General features: G+C 38.1%; 2 protein-coding genes across 7 annotated transcripts in view; one reads left to right on the forward strand and one right to left on the reverse strand.

Moving 5' to 3' along the window:
* The window catches only part of RNF111 (ring finger protein 111), a 126,812-nt gene extending 120,087 nt beyond the window's left edge, over positions 1-6,725 (reverse strand). The window contains exon 1 of the mRNA XM_042988752.1: positions 6,650-6,725. The gene's annotated coding sequence lies outside the window, so the exon portion shown is untranslated. The remainder of the gene's footprint in view (positions 1-6,649) is intronic.
* Positions 6,726-7,460: 735 nt separating this feature from the next.
* SLTM (SAFB like transcription modulator) overlaps positions 7,461-17,627 on the forward strand; it is a 127,905-nt gene continuing 117,738 nt past the window's right edge. For all 6 annotated transcript variants that reach the window (XM_042988750.1, XM_042988748.1, XM_042988745.1 and 3 more), the window contains exons 1-2: positions 7,461-7,711; positions 8,678-8,765. In XM_042988750.1, the coding sequence (XP_042844684.1) occupies positions 7,550-7,711; positions 8,678-8,765 (250 nt within the window). In that variant the 5' untranslated portion in view covers positions 7,461-7,549. The remainder of the gene's footprint in view (positions 7,712-8,677; positions 8,766-17,627) is intronic.

Below are 17,627 nucleotides of genomic sequence, written 5' to 3' on the forward strand. Positions count from 1 at the left end.
AAGTTCATATATTTTTAAGAGAGAGAGAATGAGAATGGGAGGAGGGGAAGAGAGAGAGTTAGAGAGAATTCCAAGTGGGCTCCTAGCTGTCAGCAAAGAACCTGAAACAGGGCTGGAACTCATGAACTGATTATGACCATGAGCCAAAACCAAGAGTCAGACACTGAACCAAATGAACCACCCAAGTGCCCACTATTGCTATTGTTTTTTAATATTCATTTTATAGCATGGGTTTAATGGATACAAAAAGAAAATAAGAACAATGGCTGGGCACTTGTTATATGGTATATAATTTTACATAAGTTATTTAATTCTCAAAATCAGACTTGGAGATACACAGTATTTCCTTTTTTTCAAGATAAGAAGATACATCTATAAACCTCAAAAGTGGAATGTGAATCTATGCTAATATGGCCCTAAAGCCCATGCTTTCAATTTCTAATCTCTTTTTCATGAATATAATCTACATGTAGAAATTTTGGAAAACATAAATATACAGATTTAAAAATTATTATAAGGTGGGCATCCATAGAACTACCACCTGAATCAAGAAATAGAATATTGTTAGCATTTGAGAAGTCGTGTACAGCTCTTCCCAATCACAACCCATACCTATTGTTTAAACCTAAGCACCTTCTCGACTTTTCTGGCAGTGACTTCCTTGATTTCCTTTATATATAGTTTTACCATTTCAGTATATATTTCTAAACAACATAGTTTTGCCCATATTTATATTGTGTTTGAAATGGTACAGTATGTATTTTATGTTTGATTTATTCCAACATCATTTTTGTTGGATTTATTCAGATTGTTGCATGAAGCTATATAATTACTTTGTGATAATTATTGTTTTAAAATTTTTTTAATGTTTATTTATTTTTGAGAGAGAGAGAGAGAGATAGAATCCAAAGCAGGCTCCAGGCTCTGAGCTGTCAGCAGTCAGCACAGAACCTGACTCAGGGCTTGAACCCAAGAACTACAAGATCATGACCTGAGCTGAAGTCAGATGCTCAACCGATTGAGCTACTCAGGCACCCCTTGCATTTTTTTATTTTAAGTAGGCTCCATGCCCAATATGAGGCTCAAACTCATGACCCTGGGATCAAGAGTCACATGATCTACCAACTGAACCAGCCAGGAGCCTCAATTATTTTATAGTATTGCTTTGTATGAATATGCTACAGTTTATTTACCCATTCTACTTTTAATTTGATATTTGTTGGATTTCTAGTTTGAGGCTATTACAAATTCTGCTGCTATGTGTATTTGTTTCACATGTATTTCTTGTTATATACTTAAGATATATCTCCGTCAAAGGATATGTGATTCTGTAAATTTGTTAGATAATTCTAAACTGTTTTCTAAAGTAGTTGTATCCATTTGTACTCTCACTTACTCTCAGTTCCAATTACTGTATATCTTCGCCAACACTTGGTATTATCAGTCTCTCTGATTTAGGCATCATACTGGAATATAAAGAGATATCACTGTCAATACATAATCTCCTGATTACTGAGATTGATCACTTTGTGTGTGTGTGTGTGTGTGTGTGTGTGTGTGTGTGTGTGTGTGTTTATGCCATTTGACTTTTTGGTGAAGTATGTTTTCAAGACTTGACTATTTTTTTCCTACTTAATTGGTTTCTTAATGTGTAGGAGTTCTTTGTAGATTCTGGTTATGAACTCAGAATTTGTTTTATGTGTTACAAATATCTCCCACTCCATGTCTTGCCTTCTATTCTCTTAATGGTAACTTCTGATGAGCAAAAATTCTTAATTTTAATGTAGCCAAATGTATCAATTTTTTCCTTTGTAGTCAGTGCTTTTTGTGTCCTCATATTTTTTTTCCTAGTCCAAGGTCATGATAATATTCTCTTAATATTATCTTTAAGGAGAGACAATCCTGAAGAATGGCCCTCAAATCACTGAGTTGGGGGGTGCCTGGGTGGTTCGGTCGGTTGAGCGTCTGACTTTGGCTCAGGTCATGATCTCACGGTTTGTGGGTTCGAGCCCCACGTTGGGCTCTGTGCTGGCAGATTAGAGCCTGGACCCTGCTTGGGATTCTGTGTCTCCCTCTCTACCCCTCCCGCTCTGGCGCTCTGTCTCTCTGTATCTCACAAAAATAAACAAAAATGTTTTAAAAAAATCATTGAGCTGAGACAACAGTCTTATGCTTTGGGCTGGAATTTACACCACTGGCTCCCCTGGTCCTCAGGCCTTCACACTTGGGTTGGAATTATACCATGGACTTTCCTGGGAACAAGGCCAGGAAATCTTCTTGATCCATAGATTCAAGACATTCAACAAAACCCAAGTAGGATACATTTTTAAAATCCACGCACCAAGACACAACTCCAGATTGCAGATGGAATATCTTGGGATTCCTTAGCCTCCATCATTGTGTGAGATTTTATATGTATATATATATATACACATATATATATATATATATATATATATATATATATATATATATATACACACACACACATACATACATATATATAATCTCCCTCTCTTTCTCTCTCTACACATACACTCTCACACACACACACACACACACACACACACACACACACACACACACAGATATTCTCCTACTGGTTCTGTTTCTCTGAACCTTAATACACCAAAAACCTAAAAGTAATCACATTAAATATTAATGGATGAAATATTTCAGGTAAATAATTGCCAGTCTAGATTAAAAACAACAACAACAACTGTATGTTACTTAGAAAAACACATTTTAAAATATGCAAAAAGATTAAAGGCAAAAGTTTGGAAAAAGACACACTTTGTAAACACTAACCAAGAGAAATCTGGTATAGCATTTAAGCAAAATAAAAACCACTAAAGATAAAAGGCTCACTTAACTAGTGATGAAGGTGTAAGAATTGCATATTTGTATGTATCTAATAAAGTCTTAAATTACATAAAGTCAGGGGCACCTGGGTGGCTCACTTGGTTGAGCATCCTACTTCCACTCAGGTCATGATCTCACAGTTTGTGGGTTCGGGCCTTGCATCAGGCTCTGTGCTGACAGCTTGGAGCCCAGATTGTGCTTCAGATTCTGGGTCTCCCTCTCTCTCTGCCCCTCCCACACTCACACTCTGTCTCTGACTTTCTCAAAAATAAATAAACATTAAAATACATAAAGTCACATTTGATGGTTCCACAAACAAATCCACATTCTTGTGAATTTTGTTTTGTGTGTGCAAAAAGGTGATTTTATTAAACCATGAGACAGGGCCCATGGGCAGAAAGCTGCACTGGGGTTGTAAAGAGTGACTCATTATATACTATCTTGTGAAATTCTTAACACATCTCTCACAATAATTAATGTAACAAGAGACAGAAAGTCAGTAAGAAAATAGAAGATTTGAACTTTATATTTTGTTGAGCATTTTTGTTATTTTCAGAGGGGGTATTTATCTGACTTACCTCTTCTGTCATTACCAGAAGCTATACACTTTCCATTAAGAGAAGGACACAGCAACAATTCAACAGCTGTCAACACTAAATATCTCGGTCAAGCAAAGATATATTTTTTTAAATGTTTATTTATTTCTGAGAGAAAGAGTGAGACAAAGCGTGAGTGGGGGAGGGCCAGAGAGAGGGAGACACAGAATCGGAAGCAGGCTCCAGGCTCCGAGCTGTCAGCACAGAGCCTGATGCGGGGCTCGAACTCACGGACCGTGAGATCATGACCTGAGCTGAAGTCGGACGCCCAACCGACTGAGCCACCCAGGCGCCCCAAGCAAAGATATTTCAAGATGAGAAAGATTTTAAAGCCTACTTGAAAGTGAGGGTAAAAAAAAAATGATATTGGCCAGGAGGATGATAAGCAGAGACTAAGTTCTCTCCACAAAGAAACAAACAAAACAAAACAACAAAAAAACAGAATGAACAGTAATAATTGGAGCTTAGCATTAGGAGGAAGGAAGAAAATTCTCTTTGGGAATGGAAATAAACTTTGGTGGAAAATAAGATGTCATAATAAAAAAATTGCAGTGGATTTGAAATCATCCTGAATCTTCCTTTTACTAACTCTACACTCTTGGACTAGTTATTGACATTTTGAATCTCAGGTTATGCTTCCATAAAATAAGATCATTCTATCTACCCCTATAAGGGTTAAATTTTTCTATAATAGGTTCTCAGAGCACTGTACCTATTTTCCTTCAAGCAATTTATTACTGAGTGTCTACACTGTGTTAGGAGCCCATACAATGGTGAACAAGAGAGACTAGGTAATCATTATCTTCCTAGAGTCTGGCATGCTTGGCAGATAGCAAATATTCAATATGTATTTCTTTTTTTAAATGTTTTTAATGTTTGTTTATTTTTGAGACAGAGAGACAGAGCATGAACAGGGGAGGGTCAGAGAGAGAGGGAGACACAGAATCCAAAGCAGGCTCCAGGCTCTGAGCTGTCAGCACAGAGCCCGATGCAGGGCTCGAACCCATGAACCATGAGATTGTGATCTGAGCCAAAGTCGGACGCTTAACTGACTGAGCCACCCAGGCGCCCCTTAATAGATGTTTCTTAAAAGATGAGCTTATATGAAAACAAAACCCATAATGAGTGCAAAAGAATTCGATAAATGGTAATAAAATATGTTATTATTACCTTTTAAGTAGTGTTCTTCTACTTCTTTTTTTAAATGTTTATTTATTTTGAGAGAAAGTGTGAGCTGGTAAGGGGCAGAGAGAGACGGAGAGAGGGAATCCCAAGCAGGCTCAGTGCTGTCGGGGCAGAGCTGGATGGAGGGCTCCATCCCACGAACTGTGAGATGATGACCTGAGCCAAAATGAAGTTGGATGCTCAACTGACTGAGCCACCCAGGTGCCCCTTAAGTAGTGTTCTTGATGCAGAAATAAGTGCACCATGTTCCTTCATATAAGTATATTTCATTAGAGATCAAGACTGAAAAAAAAATACATCATACTAAAGAAACATCCATTTAAAGTGAATTATTTAGGGGCACCTAAGTGGCTCAGTCAGTTAAATTCCAACTCTTGATTTACGGCCCAGGTCATGATTTCACAGTTCCTCAGCTGAAGCTCCACATTGGGCACTGTGCTGATAGTGCAGTGCCTGCTTGGGATTCTCTTTTTCTCTTTCTCTCTCTCTCTCTCTCTCTCTCAAAATAAGTAAATAAACATAAAAAAATAAAGATGAACTATTTAGAAAGTAATTTCAAAAACCAAAAATCATACGTTTAATGACAAAATTAAATATTCTATATGTTAAAAGTGCAAAAATATTTTTCCTCCATTTTATTTTCTATTACAAAAAATTAGATTTATGTATTGTCTATAAATAACTTCAAACTTATAAAAATAATTTAAACAGTGTACTATTAACAACTTTATACCTTTCATTTACATTTCCTAATTATTAACATTTTTGCTACATTTGTTTCCCTAATTATTAACAGTTTGCTACATTGAGTTCAGTGATTTGTAACACATCGCTACATTTGTTTTCTCCCGCAACCATTTGAAAGTAAATTGCAGATAGAAAGATACTTCTTCACGTCTAAGAACCTCAGCAAGTATCTTCTAAGGACTAAGACATTCAACATACCCACGATTTAACACTCCAGATATTTAATATTGGCACAATAACACAGTCTACTATATAAATTTCCCAACTGTCCCCAATTTCCCAATTGTTCATTTAGTAGCTTTTTTGATCCAGAATCCAAACAACAATCACAGACAAAATTTATCAAATCCCTTTAGTCTTATTTCCTACTTTTACTTTTAAGATACTGCTTTTTGAAGAATCTAGAGCTTTTATTTTGTTGAATGTCCCACAACTGTCTAATTGTTTTGTCACGATGAGATTCAGGTTAAACATTCTTGGCATTTGGGCAGGTGATGTGTCCTTCCCAAGTGCCTCAGATCAGAAGGCATAGATCTCCATTTTAAGATAATTCCATTATTAAATTGTTTTTAAAGACTTATTCCCTTTAACTATCACATTAGCTTTTGATTAGTACAACCCCTCTGTACAAGTATTCACAAAAGGTGGGAGCAGGGGAGGTTAGTGGGAAAGACACTGGAATGAGATCTTAGGTTTAGTGTCCATTTGGCCAATGATTAGCGGTGGGCACCTAGGTAACTTTCTTAAAATCTTTATTGAGAGAGAACTGAGAATTGTGCCAGATTTCTAAAGATCCTTTGAGTTCTAAAATTCTGTGACTGTGAATCAAGCTGTACGAGAGACAGAACTGGACTTGGAATCAGGAGACCTGGATTTGAGCACCGGTTCGGCCACATACCAGCTATGCGAACATGCGCAAGCCATTTAATCTCCCTAAGCCTCGCATAGATTTCACCCCGCGGAATTCGGAAGGATTAAGAGGGTTGTTGCATGTCAAAGCGCATTATAGACTGGTAAGAACTACCCGAACGTCAAGTATTATTTTATGATGTCCAGTTTTTCTCCTTTTTGTTTAGTCAACCAGAGAAAAACAACATAAAGTGAGACAGACCTCGTCAATTTAAGTTTTAAAACCAGAAAATGCCAGTAAAAGTCCTTGTGCGTCATAATCAGTGTGTGGAATGTATAGAACAGTTTTATTCCACACCTGCTTATGCTTTGATGATAAACACTGACTAAAGTTACAAAGAGGTACTCACTTGTACAGGCCGGTCCCTCCTAAGATGGTGATTGCTCTTGGGATCCCCAATTTGGCGGGGACTGTATGAGAATGGTCACGAGTACTTATAAACTAACTTCCTCACTCGGTGATCACTTTGGTGTTGAGCCCTCAGGTCCACCGGAGAGGACGGTAACCTGAGGCCAACGCAGAGGGGAAGTTGTCCTGATTTTCTAGTGAGTAGGGCAGCCCTGAAACAAACGAAGCCTCCCGGGGCTGAAGGCATGTTTCCTCCCGAGCCAGTTAGTGGGACCTGTCACCCAGGCCACCCTCAGAGCCCTCTATGTTCTTTATTTTCCAAAACTGCCCCGCGGTTTCTTTCCGGTCTTTTGATTGGAACTCGGGGAGCCTAGTTCTTTAGTGCACACTGGCCCCATGTTTTTCGATTATTCAGCAGGTCTGATAAAGTATCTCTCTGGAGGAGGTTCAGGGCGCGCACACGCCCCTCGGTCTGTGTTGAGTAACACGCGAACTATCTATGCCGCGAAGTGCCTGACACTATTGTTGCTCAAGTCTCCAGACGCTGCCAGAAAATGGCTAACGAAGAGGCGGGAGAACCGCGGCGCAGCGGACGTTGGTGCGGTTGGACGTGCCTGACCTCCCAGCCCACGCAAGGGGTCGCGCCGCCCAGGTGGCCGCGGCCGGCTCTGAGGAGCGCGCCGGACGCCGTCCCCTGCGCCAGTGCGCACGCGCGCCCGTCATCCGGGTGCTGGCTGCGGCTGCAGGTTGCGCTGGGGTGGCGGACAGGGGGCGGGGCCAGCGGCTCATTGTGCGCAGCGCTGCGCGGCGCCGGCGGCCGCTGAGGCCTGGGTCGAAGTTGGCGCTGCTGCCGCCGCCCTGCAGCCCACTCGCTGCCTCGGCAGCGCGCTGCTCTTCTAAAATGGCTGCCGCTACCGGTGCTGTGGCAGCCTCGGCCGCCTCGGGTCAGGCGGAAGGTAAAAAGATCACTGATCTGCGGGTCATCGATCTCAAGTCCGAGCTGAAGCGGCGGAACTTAGACATCACCGGAGTGAAGACCGTACTCGTCTCCCGACTCAAGCAGGTGAGGCCCGGCGAGGTCCGGGAAGGGGAGCTTAGGCCGCGCCTCGGAGCCCCCACTTCCGCCGCAGCCCCCGGCCGCCGGCAGCCGCCGGGACCCGCGGGGCGGCGCGGTGAAGAGGCCCCGGGCGGCGCCCGCGCGCGCGGGGAGGGTGAGGACCCTCCCGCGGCGCCCCCGCCCCCGCAAGCCGGGCTGGGCCTGCGAGGGGCCCGCGAGGCGTCCGGGACCGGCCGTCGCAGCCGTGCGCGCCCCTGCCTCCTCCGGGACGTCCCCGCCAGGCTGCGAGGGCTGCGGACGGCCGGCGCGGCCTCCCAAGGGCGATCGTGGAGACCCGGGAGGCGCTCGGTCCCCAGTCTTTGGCGGTAGTGAGCGCGTGCATTTCTTGGCCTCGGAGGGACTGGTTACTTTGGTGACTTCTGCGAAGTTACCGTTTAATTGTGCCCAACCGTTTCCTCCCCATCTTGTGGGGGGAATTGGTAGTGGGAGTTGAGGGGTGGGTCAGAGAGAGGGTTTGTTTTTCGCTGGGTTTTCAGTTTTTGCATCAGAGCAGTAATCTGCTTTTTCATCCCTGATTTTCTTTCTGGTTTGAGTGAGCGGTGGAATGGTAGTACAGGAGAAATAAGGCTGCATTATAGAAATTAGGAGAGCTCTTTTTAGTTATATACTTTCATAGCTAGCAACTTTTCTGCAGTTGAGAATGTTTAGACTTTTGTTCAGTATGATAATATGTGATATTTAATTATCTCGACTCGGTAGAATTTAAAACTCCATGTGATTTTGGTACCTAATGGTATTTCCCCGTGAAAGTTTCTCACACTCGTGTAGTTTAATTGCTCTTTTTTGAAGTCGGTTTATGAAATGACTGGCAATTCTAATGTCTTGAGGCTTGAGGTTTGCTAATTTTTTTTCGTTTTTATAAAATAAGTTTAGATAGATTGTGTAGCATATTAACTTCTCTTTCTAATGTAGGCTATTGAAGAGGAAGGAGGCGATCCAGATAATATTGAATTAACTGTTTCAACTGATACTCCAAACAAGAAACCAACCAAAGGCAAAGGTTGTTACGAGTTATGAACATATTTTAAAATATATTTTGGTTATATAACTTGCCTCTGCTCTTGTGCCACTTGCCCTGTTTATATAGTGCTACTCTTTGCTATTTCCCTCTGGCACTCTGCCTTCTTGGGTCAAGGAAGAAAAGTTACTGTTGCCAGGCTCTGGGTAACTTGTAGCCCTTAAGATTTGGCTGAAGCTGACCTGAAAGTGAGACCAGTTCTTTATTGCTTCCAAAAAATTACAAAGTCAAGTTTCATAATGTTTCTTCCTTCATAGTGTGAAGACCTGAAGAATAAAATGCAGTTTAATACATGTCTACCTTGCCCCACAATTGGCAGAGTATTGATGGAATTCCTTCCAAATCTTTCACCTTGACTCCTGCTGTTTTCTCTAATATATTAAAATTTTATAACCTTTATGTTTAGTATTTTGTTTGACATGGTGAACTTAATTTCCATTTATGCTATTATACATTTCTGATTTTCAGTGAAATTCAAAAAGACCTCACCAATCATACTAACAAGGTAGGGAAAAAATCCATGATTAATTAGCTTTAAAAAAAGTTTTAAATTATAGGGATATGTTAAGGATTTTAATTTTATAACTTTTAAATTAGGCTACAATATATTTCCAGGATATGATTTAATGAATAGGTAAAAAGTGGTTTTAAATTAACACTTTGATGATATAAATGGGACTTAGGTGTTTTAAAAATATTCTGGTAATTGAAATCTTCATTTGGATAATTACAAATTTCTCCCACCCTCCCATAAGGATAGTGGTACAGGGTGGACATGATGTGGATATCTGGATCCAGGTACCTATTTATAAGCTCCATGTAGAGTATGTCATGGATAGCTGCAGAATTTTTAAAAATCTCACTTTCCTTATTGCTTTAAGTGATCCAAATACCACTCTATCTGCCTTGAACCAGATTGTAACTAGAGTGAAATAATTTAACATTTGATCTTAAGCAATCTGTAGGTACTAGGACTGGATAGATCTTGACGCCATCTCACTATTTGAGTCTTCCTATGTTTGCAAGAGTTCCCCTTTTGTGCCAAAGGAAATTGATAAAGGCTAAGGAGTATTTCCTGGGTAGGATGGGAATGACAGGTGGAAATGGAGTTTAGAGGAATAACACAGTTATCTTGAAGATCTGTGGTTTTTAATGTAACTGACACAGTGTATCACTTTGAGAGATACATTTCCCTGTGTTTAGAGAAACTTGTGCTGAGGAGCGTATGCTGACAAACCAGCGGCTATTTCAAAATGAAGGATAAAAATTTTGGAAATAAAGTTTATCAGGAATTAACCATATATCTTATAGTGATTTTGATTCATGTCATTTATTTAGCACCTTGTGATAGTTTAACAGATGCCATGTATTAATCATAGTTCCACATTATTCAAGCTGATTATCGATTTTAGCATCTGAAGTAAACTGCATCTGATTTGTTCATTCTCACCTATTTTTAATTTCTCTGTGTATCTCTTTTTCAGTTATTAGGAATTTCATTCATCTAACCCTTAGAAATAATTTCAGAAGTATAAAATTTTAAGTTTTTCTTTTTTCTGTATACAGTGTGTGTGTGTACATAAGATCAATTCATTTTTTTTTCCTTTATGTGGATTATTAGGATACTTGAACTTTAATTTTTCCATAACACTGTTGTGCAGGTGTCTTGTGGTCTTTAGTTAGAAGTTGTAACATTTAATCTTTTGTCTGTAGCAGGCTACTACTGAGTACTTAATGGGACTCATTCTAGAACATGCATGATAAATAGCTCTTATCTCCTTAAATTCCATTTATAATTGTACTAAAAATTCTATGAATTACAAAGACATAATGTAAATCCCAAACTAAGAACCTGGTTTGAATCAATGTGCAATTAAATGAAAGATGCCTATAAATAAGATTATTTTAAATTTTAAATTAAGTTTAAACATAATATTTTAAAAATTGAAATTTAAATATGGAAACTTAAAAATATCAATAACAATTTTAAAACCAAGAACTTGAGAAATTAAAGTGTTTTAATGTGGTGCCATTTTTTCAGTCTAATTGCTGAATTACTGCATTAAGTTCTTTTTTCCAAATCGTATTTCACTTAAAAATATCTAGCTTGAAAATAACTTCATTTTGGTCACACTACCTTTCCTTCAGTGATCTGTTTCCTTTTTTTTTTTTTTTTTTTTTAAATTGGAATTTTTACTAGATCATCTGTAAGGTTCTTTGAGTTCTGAAATTTAATGATTATATATAGCCAGGAGCCAGAAGAAAAATGCTTTCTGTTCAATTAAAATAGATGTATAAGGAAGGAAGAGTAGAGCTCATAGGTGCTCAATCATTGTAAATATTCTTTAGAACAGATTATTAGAAAAGGAAAACGAAGGTATTACTCAGAGGTAGTCATGTAGACATTAGCAAGATACAGCATATAATAGCTTGTCAGGGAAAAAAAATATTTCTTATGATCATCTTAAGGTAGCAAATAAAAGTTCAAATGATGTTAAGAAAGCAAGAGATTAAGCTTAATGGACCTGGAAAATTATGTGAAATATTAAGCTTATTGTTATAAATGCAGGGTCGCTATTTCTTTAAAAAATTTTGTATGTTATAATGTTTCTGCTTAGGGGCACCTGGGTGGCTCAAACGTTCGACTTTGGCTCTGGTCATGGTCTCACGGATCATGAGTTCGAGCCCTGCGTCGGTCTCTGTGCTGACAGCTCAGAGCCTGGAGCCTGCTTTAGATTCTGTGTCTCCCTCTCTTTCTGCCCATCTCCCACTCATGCTCTGTCTGTGTTTCTCAAAAATGAATAAATGACCGGGCGCCTGGATGGCTCAGTCTGTTGAGCGTCTAACTTCGGCTCAGGTTATGATCTCACAGTTTGGGAGTTCGAGCCCCGCATCCGGCTCTGTGCTGACAGCTCAGAGCCTGGAGCTTGCTTCAGGTTCTGTGTCTCCCCCTCTCTCTGCCCCTCCCATGCTCTGTCTCTGTCTGTCTCTCTCTCTCAATAATAAATGTTAACAAAAATTTTTTTAAATGAATAAGTTAAAAAATTTTTTTAAAAATGTTTGTGTTTAGACAGAGGGAAGAGGGATCTGTATTCTTAACTGTATTTTAGAGTATTTAAAAAACGTAGTTATTGCAAGCATAAGCTTGTAATAAATTTTGATAATGTTATAGTTGGTTCTAATATTTATAAAATCTGTTTGCATGCAGTTAATATGGTGAAACAGTTTGTAGCTTATACTAATTCTCCCTTCTGAGTGTTTTTACATACAGCTCTCTTTGCTATGAACTTTTTACTAAGTAACATAGAAGAAAGCTTTACCGGGGAAATTTATTGTCCTATTATTTGGGTGTGTGTTAAGAAAGCAGTTAAACAGGTAGCGCTAACTCTTCATTAACTTGTTTTAGAGATTATAGTTTTAAGGTTTCTTTTGCTTTACTTAACAATGGCATATCGCATCCTTTTGATTTGCAACCCTTAGAGTCACCTCTGAACTGTAGCAGAAGTTATTTTATGTGGTTAATCAGTGTAGTATTCAGACGAATTGTATATAACGCAGTACTTATGATGAAACACACTTGCAATACGTGTAGTCTTAGTAAAGGTTCAAACTATTACGTGAAATCTGATTCTTTTTCCTCCTGTAGAGACAAGTGTAATTTTGGGTTATAGGTTTATCCAAACACCTGATGCCTAATTTTGTGTGGAAACTACCACAGACAATGAAGTTAGTTACATGTTTACTGTGTAAAGCTTTCTGAAATTTATGTCTGATAAGGATATAGTAAACTGCATAAAATATATTTAATATAATACAGTATTCTAATGTACTTTAATTCTTGCCTTTTTTTTTTTTAAACTTAGTTTGTTGGGTGTTAAGGAAACTAATCAGAACTGTGGCATTGACAAGGGCTTTGGGGACAGGATTGTCAAAAGGACAGCCTTTTGGATACCCACTAGGCTAGAAACTTTCTGAGGGTAAGGACATAGTCTTCATTTACATTAGTCTCTGTATACCTATCATAATGCTAGGCATATAATAGATACTCAGAAAATATTTGTTGGATGAATATTGACAGCCATATGATGGCTTTTTTAACTGCTTTTAGAAATGCTTATTTTGGTACTTACTTTAATTGTCTGTTTCTTTGTTGGAAGCATGTATGTCAGAGATTAATAGTGTGTTCCCTTCGAGAGGTACCTTTCCCAGTGGCAGTGGTGGCTCCCCCTTAAGCACTGACATGTAAAGTGTACTTACTCTTAGAACACATGAATCATTGCAACAGCCTTTTATTCCTTACCACTTTGTTGCTCTGTTGGAACTCCTCATAACTTTTGCTAGAATATTGTCCAGGCTTAGAAGTTGTGTATGTCATTTTTGCATCCGCAAGTCAGACCTTTTACCTCCGCCATTAGAACTTGCATTTTGTTTTACGCAGTTTATATGGTGGATTATGTTTATCATCAAAACACTTGTGTACTTTTTCCAGCTGTTTTATTGTGTCAAACATGGTGTGTATCAAGGTAGGTAGAATTTTCTAGTTCTTTAAGACAGTGTGCTTCTTCCAAGTTAGTCCTCTTCTAGGCATTCTAAATTAGGGGCAGAGGGCTTCAGACTTTAACTCCTTTTTTGTGAACTCCTCTTTCATGAAAATAAAGTATTAGTTGTCCAGGAACTAGGGGGAAAAAATATTTATTACTAGTTGGTAGCGTCCGAAATGACTTTAACGAACAGGTTGAACAATGATTTAGGGTGTAAGGGTAGAATTCATGGGTTTATTTAATTGACTCTACTATAGTTCTCATGTATATATCATATAAAAGGGCCTCAAGGTTGTGCATTTCTAGGAGTTAACCGTTCTCATCCTGAATTCCACAGCCTAAGTTAGCCATCTATGGCAGATCTGGTACCCTGGAATAGTAGTTTGCAATATAGCTTTACAGTATTGTTTTCCTGATTATTAAAGTGAAGTAATGTTCATTTAAAAAAATTGAGTAATCTGGAGAAGTACTAAAAAGTGAAAATTGCCTATAATTCCACCACCCTGAAACTATCACAGGTGTTACTTGTTTATCCAAGGTGTGTGTGTACATGTACTCATAGATTTATGTTTACGGATTTTTTTTTCAACAACTAAAATAGGCTCACATCATACATGGTGTTTTGTTAAAGGCAGATAAAATTGAAATTTTCTCTAGTCTGGAGAACCTGAAAACAGTAGTCTTCCTCGTACATTCTTTTCATTCTACCTAGCTGCTTATTTATGCTCAGTCGTCCTAGGAACTATGTTAGAGTCATTTTGAGTTTTTAAAAATACAGATACCAGGCTCCTGCCTCCTCAGAGATTTGGTTTTGGCTGCTCTGTTGGGGGCATAGGCTTCATTATTTTCTAAAAGTTCCCCAGGTGATTCTCACACAGAGTTAAGAATGGCTGACTGATCTAGACTAGAGCTTGAAGCTTGGCACCATTCTTCTTTACCTCTTTCTGTTTGGCAGTTTTGTGTACTTTACATTTTCCAAAAAACTCCACACCATTTTATTTGATTCTGACAGCAGGACTTAGAGTTAGCCAGGAGTATTTTATTTTTATTGGTAGAATAGATAAGTAACCCATTAAAAATTGAGTTACATTTTTGCTGCCTTTTAAAATCTCTGTGCGCGTGTGCATTTTGTGTGTGTGTCTTTGTTTATAGTTTAGTTATCTATAGATGACAAAGTTGACAAATTTTTTAAACTATATATTTGGGGGCACCTGGCTGGCTCATTTGGTTAAGCTTCCGACTTTGGCTCAGGTCATGATCTCACAGTTTGTGAGTTCAAGCCCCACGTCGGGCTCTGTGCTGACAGCTCAGAGCCTGGAGCCTGCTTTGGATTCTTTGCCTCCCTCTCCCTACCCCTCCCCCATTTGTGGGTGTATATGTGCTCTCTCTCAAAAATAAATAAACAATGGGGCGCCTGGGTGGCTCAGTCGGTTGAGCGTCCGACTTCGGCTCAGGTCATGATCTCACACTCTGTGAGTTCGAGCCCCGCGTCGGGCGCTGTGCTGATGGCTCAGAGCCTGGAGCCTGCTTTGGATTCTGTGTCTCCCTCTCTCTCTGCCCCTCCCCTGCTCATGCTCTGTCTCTCTCTGCCTCTCGAAAATGAATAAACGTTAAAAAAAAAAAAAAACTTAAAAAATAAAAATAAACATTAAAAAAATAAATAACATACTTTTGGTGTTTTCTGGATTTATAATGAATAATTATCTGCAGATTAAAAAATATATAAAAAATGACCTATTGGATGGCTGCTATTAGGTCTTTTAGAAAAATTTTATTACTAAAATATTAGTCTAATAGAAGAGATGTTAAAACATTGTATGCAATTGTATGCAAACAATTAACACAAAGCATAGTCTGATTATTTTTAAATATTGCATGTGATTGGGGACAGGGTGTTGCTGGAAACATTCATGTTCAGTTTGGCTTATATTCTGATTTCCTCCCCTCTTAAATCGCAATTTTATGACTAACCATTTCTACATTTTATATTTTGTAAATGTTTATAGGGAAGAGTTGCTCAAGTCACAAAGTTTTTTGGCAAAATTACTTTAAACCTACTTATTGTGTGGAGTTTTTTGTTTTTGTTTTTGGAGGTGTTTCTGAACTTGAAAAGGAGAATTGCAAATCCTTATATGACCATTTTGCCTTTGGAGGAGAAAGCCAATTTATGACCCAGAATCCTTTATTCATAATTCTGAAATACAAAAGTTCTAAAAATTGGGTTTTTTTCTTAAGTTTGGTGGCAAAAGTGAAGCTGTTTAAGGCCTTGATTTATTTATAGTCTTGATTTATCTTATTTGGCATGAATGTGCATGTATTTCATTGCACAAATATTTCTGTGATTGGTTGGGAGACCCTGTTCCAGAAGCCACTGGGAAATTTAGATTAATAAATTATATATATACATATATATGTATATATATACATTGTACTCTTCTAAAATCTGAAAATTCTGAATTATCCTTAATTATAAAATTTAAGATCTGTGGACCTATAAACATTTATGTTGCATAAATAAAGAGCTGTTTCTAGCGTCATCTTCCTTTGGTGTAAACATTTTTACTTTGCCATTTTATCCTAGACCCTAAAATCACACGAAGAATATTGCAGTGTTTTTATATGAAATTCTCTAATTCCAAAAATAGCCATGTGTTACTACTATGGATAATTTAAGATGTGATAAATTAATTTTACTTCTATTTGTATTTTGATATTCAGACTATCTTTACTGCTCAACTAATTTTCTAGTTTAGTTCCTCAAAGCATTAAAGTTAGGTTTCAGGGGTGACTGGCTGTCTCAGTCTGTAGAGCATGAGACTCTTGATCTTGTAGTTGTGAGTTTGAGCCCTACGTTGGATGTAGAGCTTACTTAATTTTTTTTTTTTTTTTTTTTTTTTTTTTTTTAATTTTAAATGGGCACCTGGTTGGTTCAGTCAGTGGAGTGTGGGACTCTTGATCTTGGCGTTGTGAGTTCCAGCGCTACATTGTGTGTAGAGATTGCTTAAAAATAAAATCTTAAAAAAAATATTAGGCTTCAATAACATTAAACTTTAAGTTAGCTCTCATCCTGGTCATACTACTTTCCTTTGCACCAGTTCCCATTTCTGTGGCACGTGCCTGAATCCTTGAAGGATTAAAGATTAGTTGATTAACTTGCTGTAGGAGTTTTGATAGCACAGGCTTAAATGAGAGAGCTATAAATGGTTACTGACTGTACAAAAAAGTGCCAAAAGTGATGTTGTTTATTGGAGTTTGAGGAGGATTTGGTTTTTCTTTTAAGTTACTTCTCATCTGTGACCTAAGTTAGGAATTCATAGAAGTACTTTGTAGTGTCATTGAAGTTGCGAATTTATAGGCCTTACTGACAGGATGGGTTTGCACATGTTTCTAGTTTGACTGGCCTGCCACCTCTTACCTTTTGTCCCCGTGAGAGCTGAATAGCAATCCAGACCTTGTTACATCCAATGTATGATTCACTCCATTATCAGTCAGGTAGCACATCTGCTCATTATATAACATTGTACTAGGTTCTGGGCTGGATGATGATCATCAGAGCTTATTAAAATGTGAGTTATATTTTATATGAGGAAAGGATGATACTTTTTTCAGTAAGGAAGAAATTACTGTATAGTTTCTAATTCAACATGTGTAAAGTAAGCCCAAAGTTACGAATTATGAAATCACTCAAAAGCTAGAGTGTAAAATTTCATGTTTTTTTTTAAATTTTGGAATTATCAAAGGTGTCTTTATATAAAGTTTGTTCATTCTAAATATACAGAACAAAAATGATGTCAGCTCATCTGTGAGACACCAACCAGAATTTTCTTATATTGTCTAAGAATTTAAAGGTCAGTTTCCCAAAATGGTAAAATTTCAGTTTTCTTAAACACCGTGTATCTATCAAATTATTGCTACGGTTTTATCACTGTATGTTTGAAAATCTTGTTCTTGTGGTTTTTATGTTTACAAGCTGATACATTAAATTTCTAGTGCTTTCATGTGATAGATCTGTTTAAAACAGTACGGGGTAGCAAAGTTGGGCCCTTTTGTGTACCTCTGCTTGTTGCCTATTTGTCATGCAGCATTTTAACGTGATACAGTAGACTTAAACATTTTATAGATGTGGCTTTGGGAGCCTCTCTTTATAAGACAAGAGATAATAGTATTAACGATAGGCACATTTGTAGCTACTCAAGGATCTAATGGCTTTGTGGGTTTTGAGAAGTGGGAATATAGGCCTAGGTTTAAATTGAAGCACTACCTTCACTAGCTTTGTAATCTGAATAATTTTTCAGCAATAGTT

Source organism: Panthera tigris, chromosome B3, assembly GCF_018350195.1.
Source record: "Panthera tigris isolate Pti1 chromosome B3, P.tigris_Pti1_mat1.1, whole genome shotgun sequence".
NCBI classification, from domain to species: domain Eukaryota; kingdom Metazoa; phylum Chordata; class Mammalia; order Carnivora; family Felidae; genus Panthera; species Panthera tigris.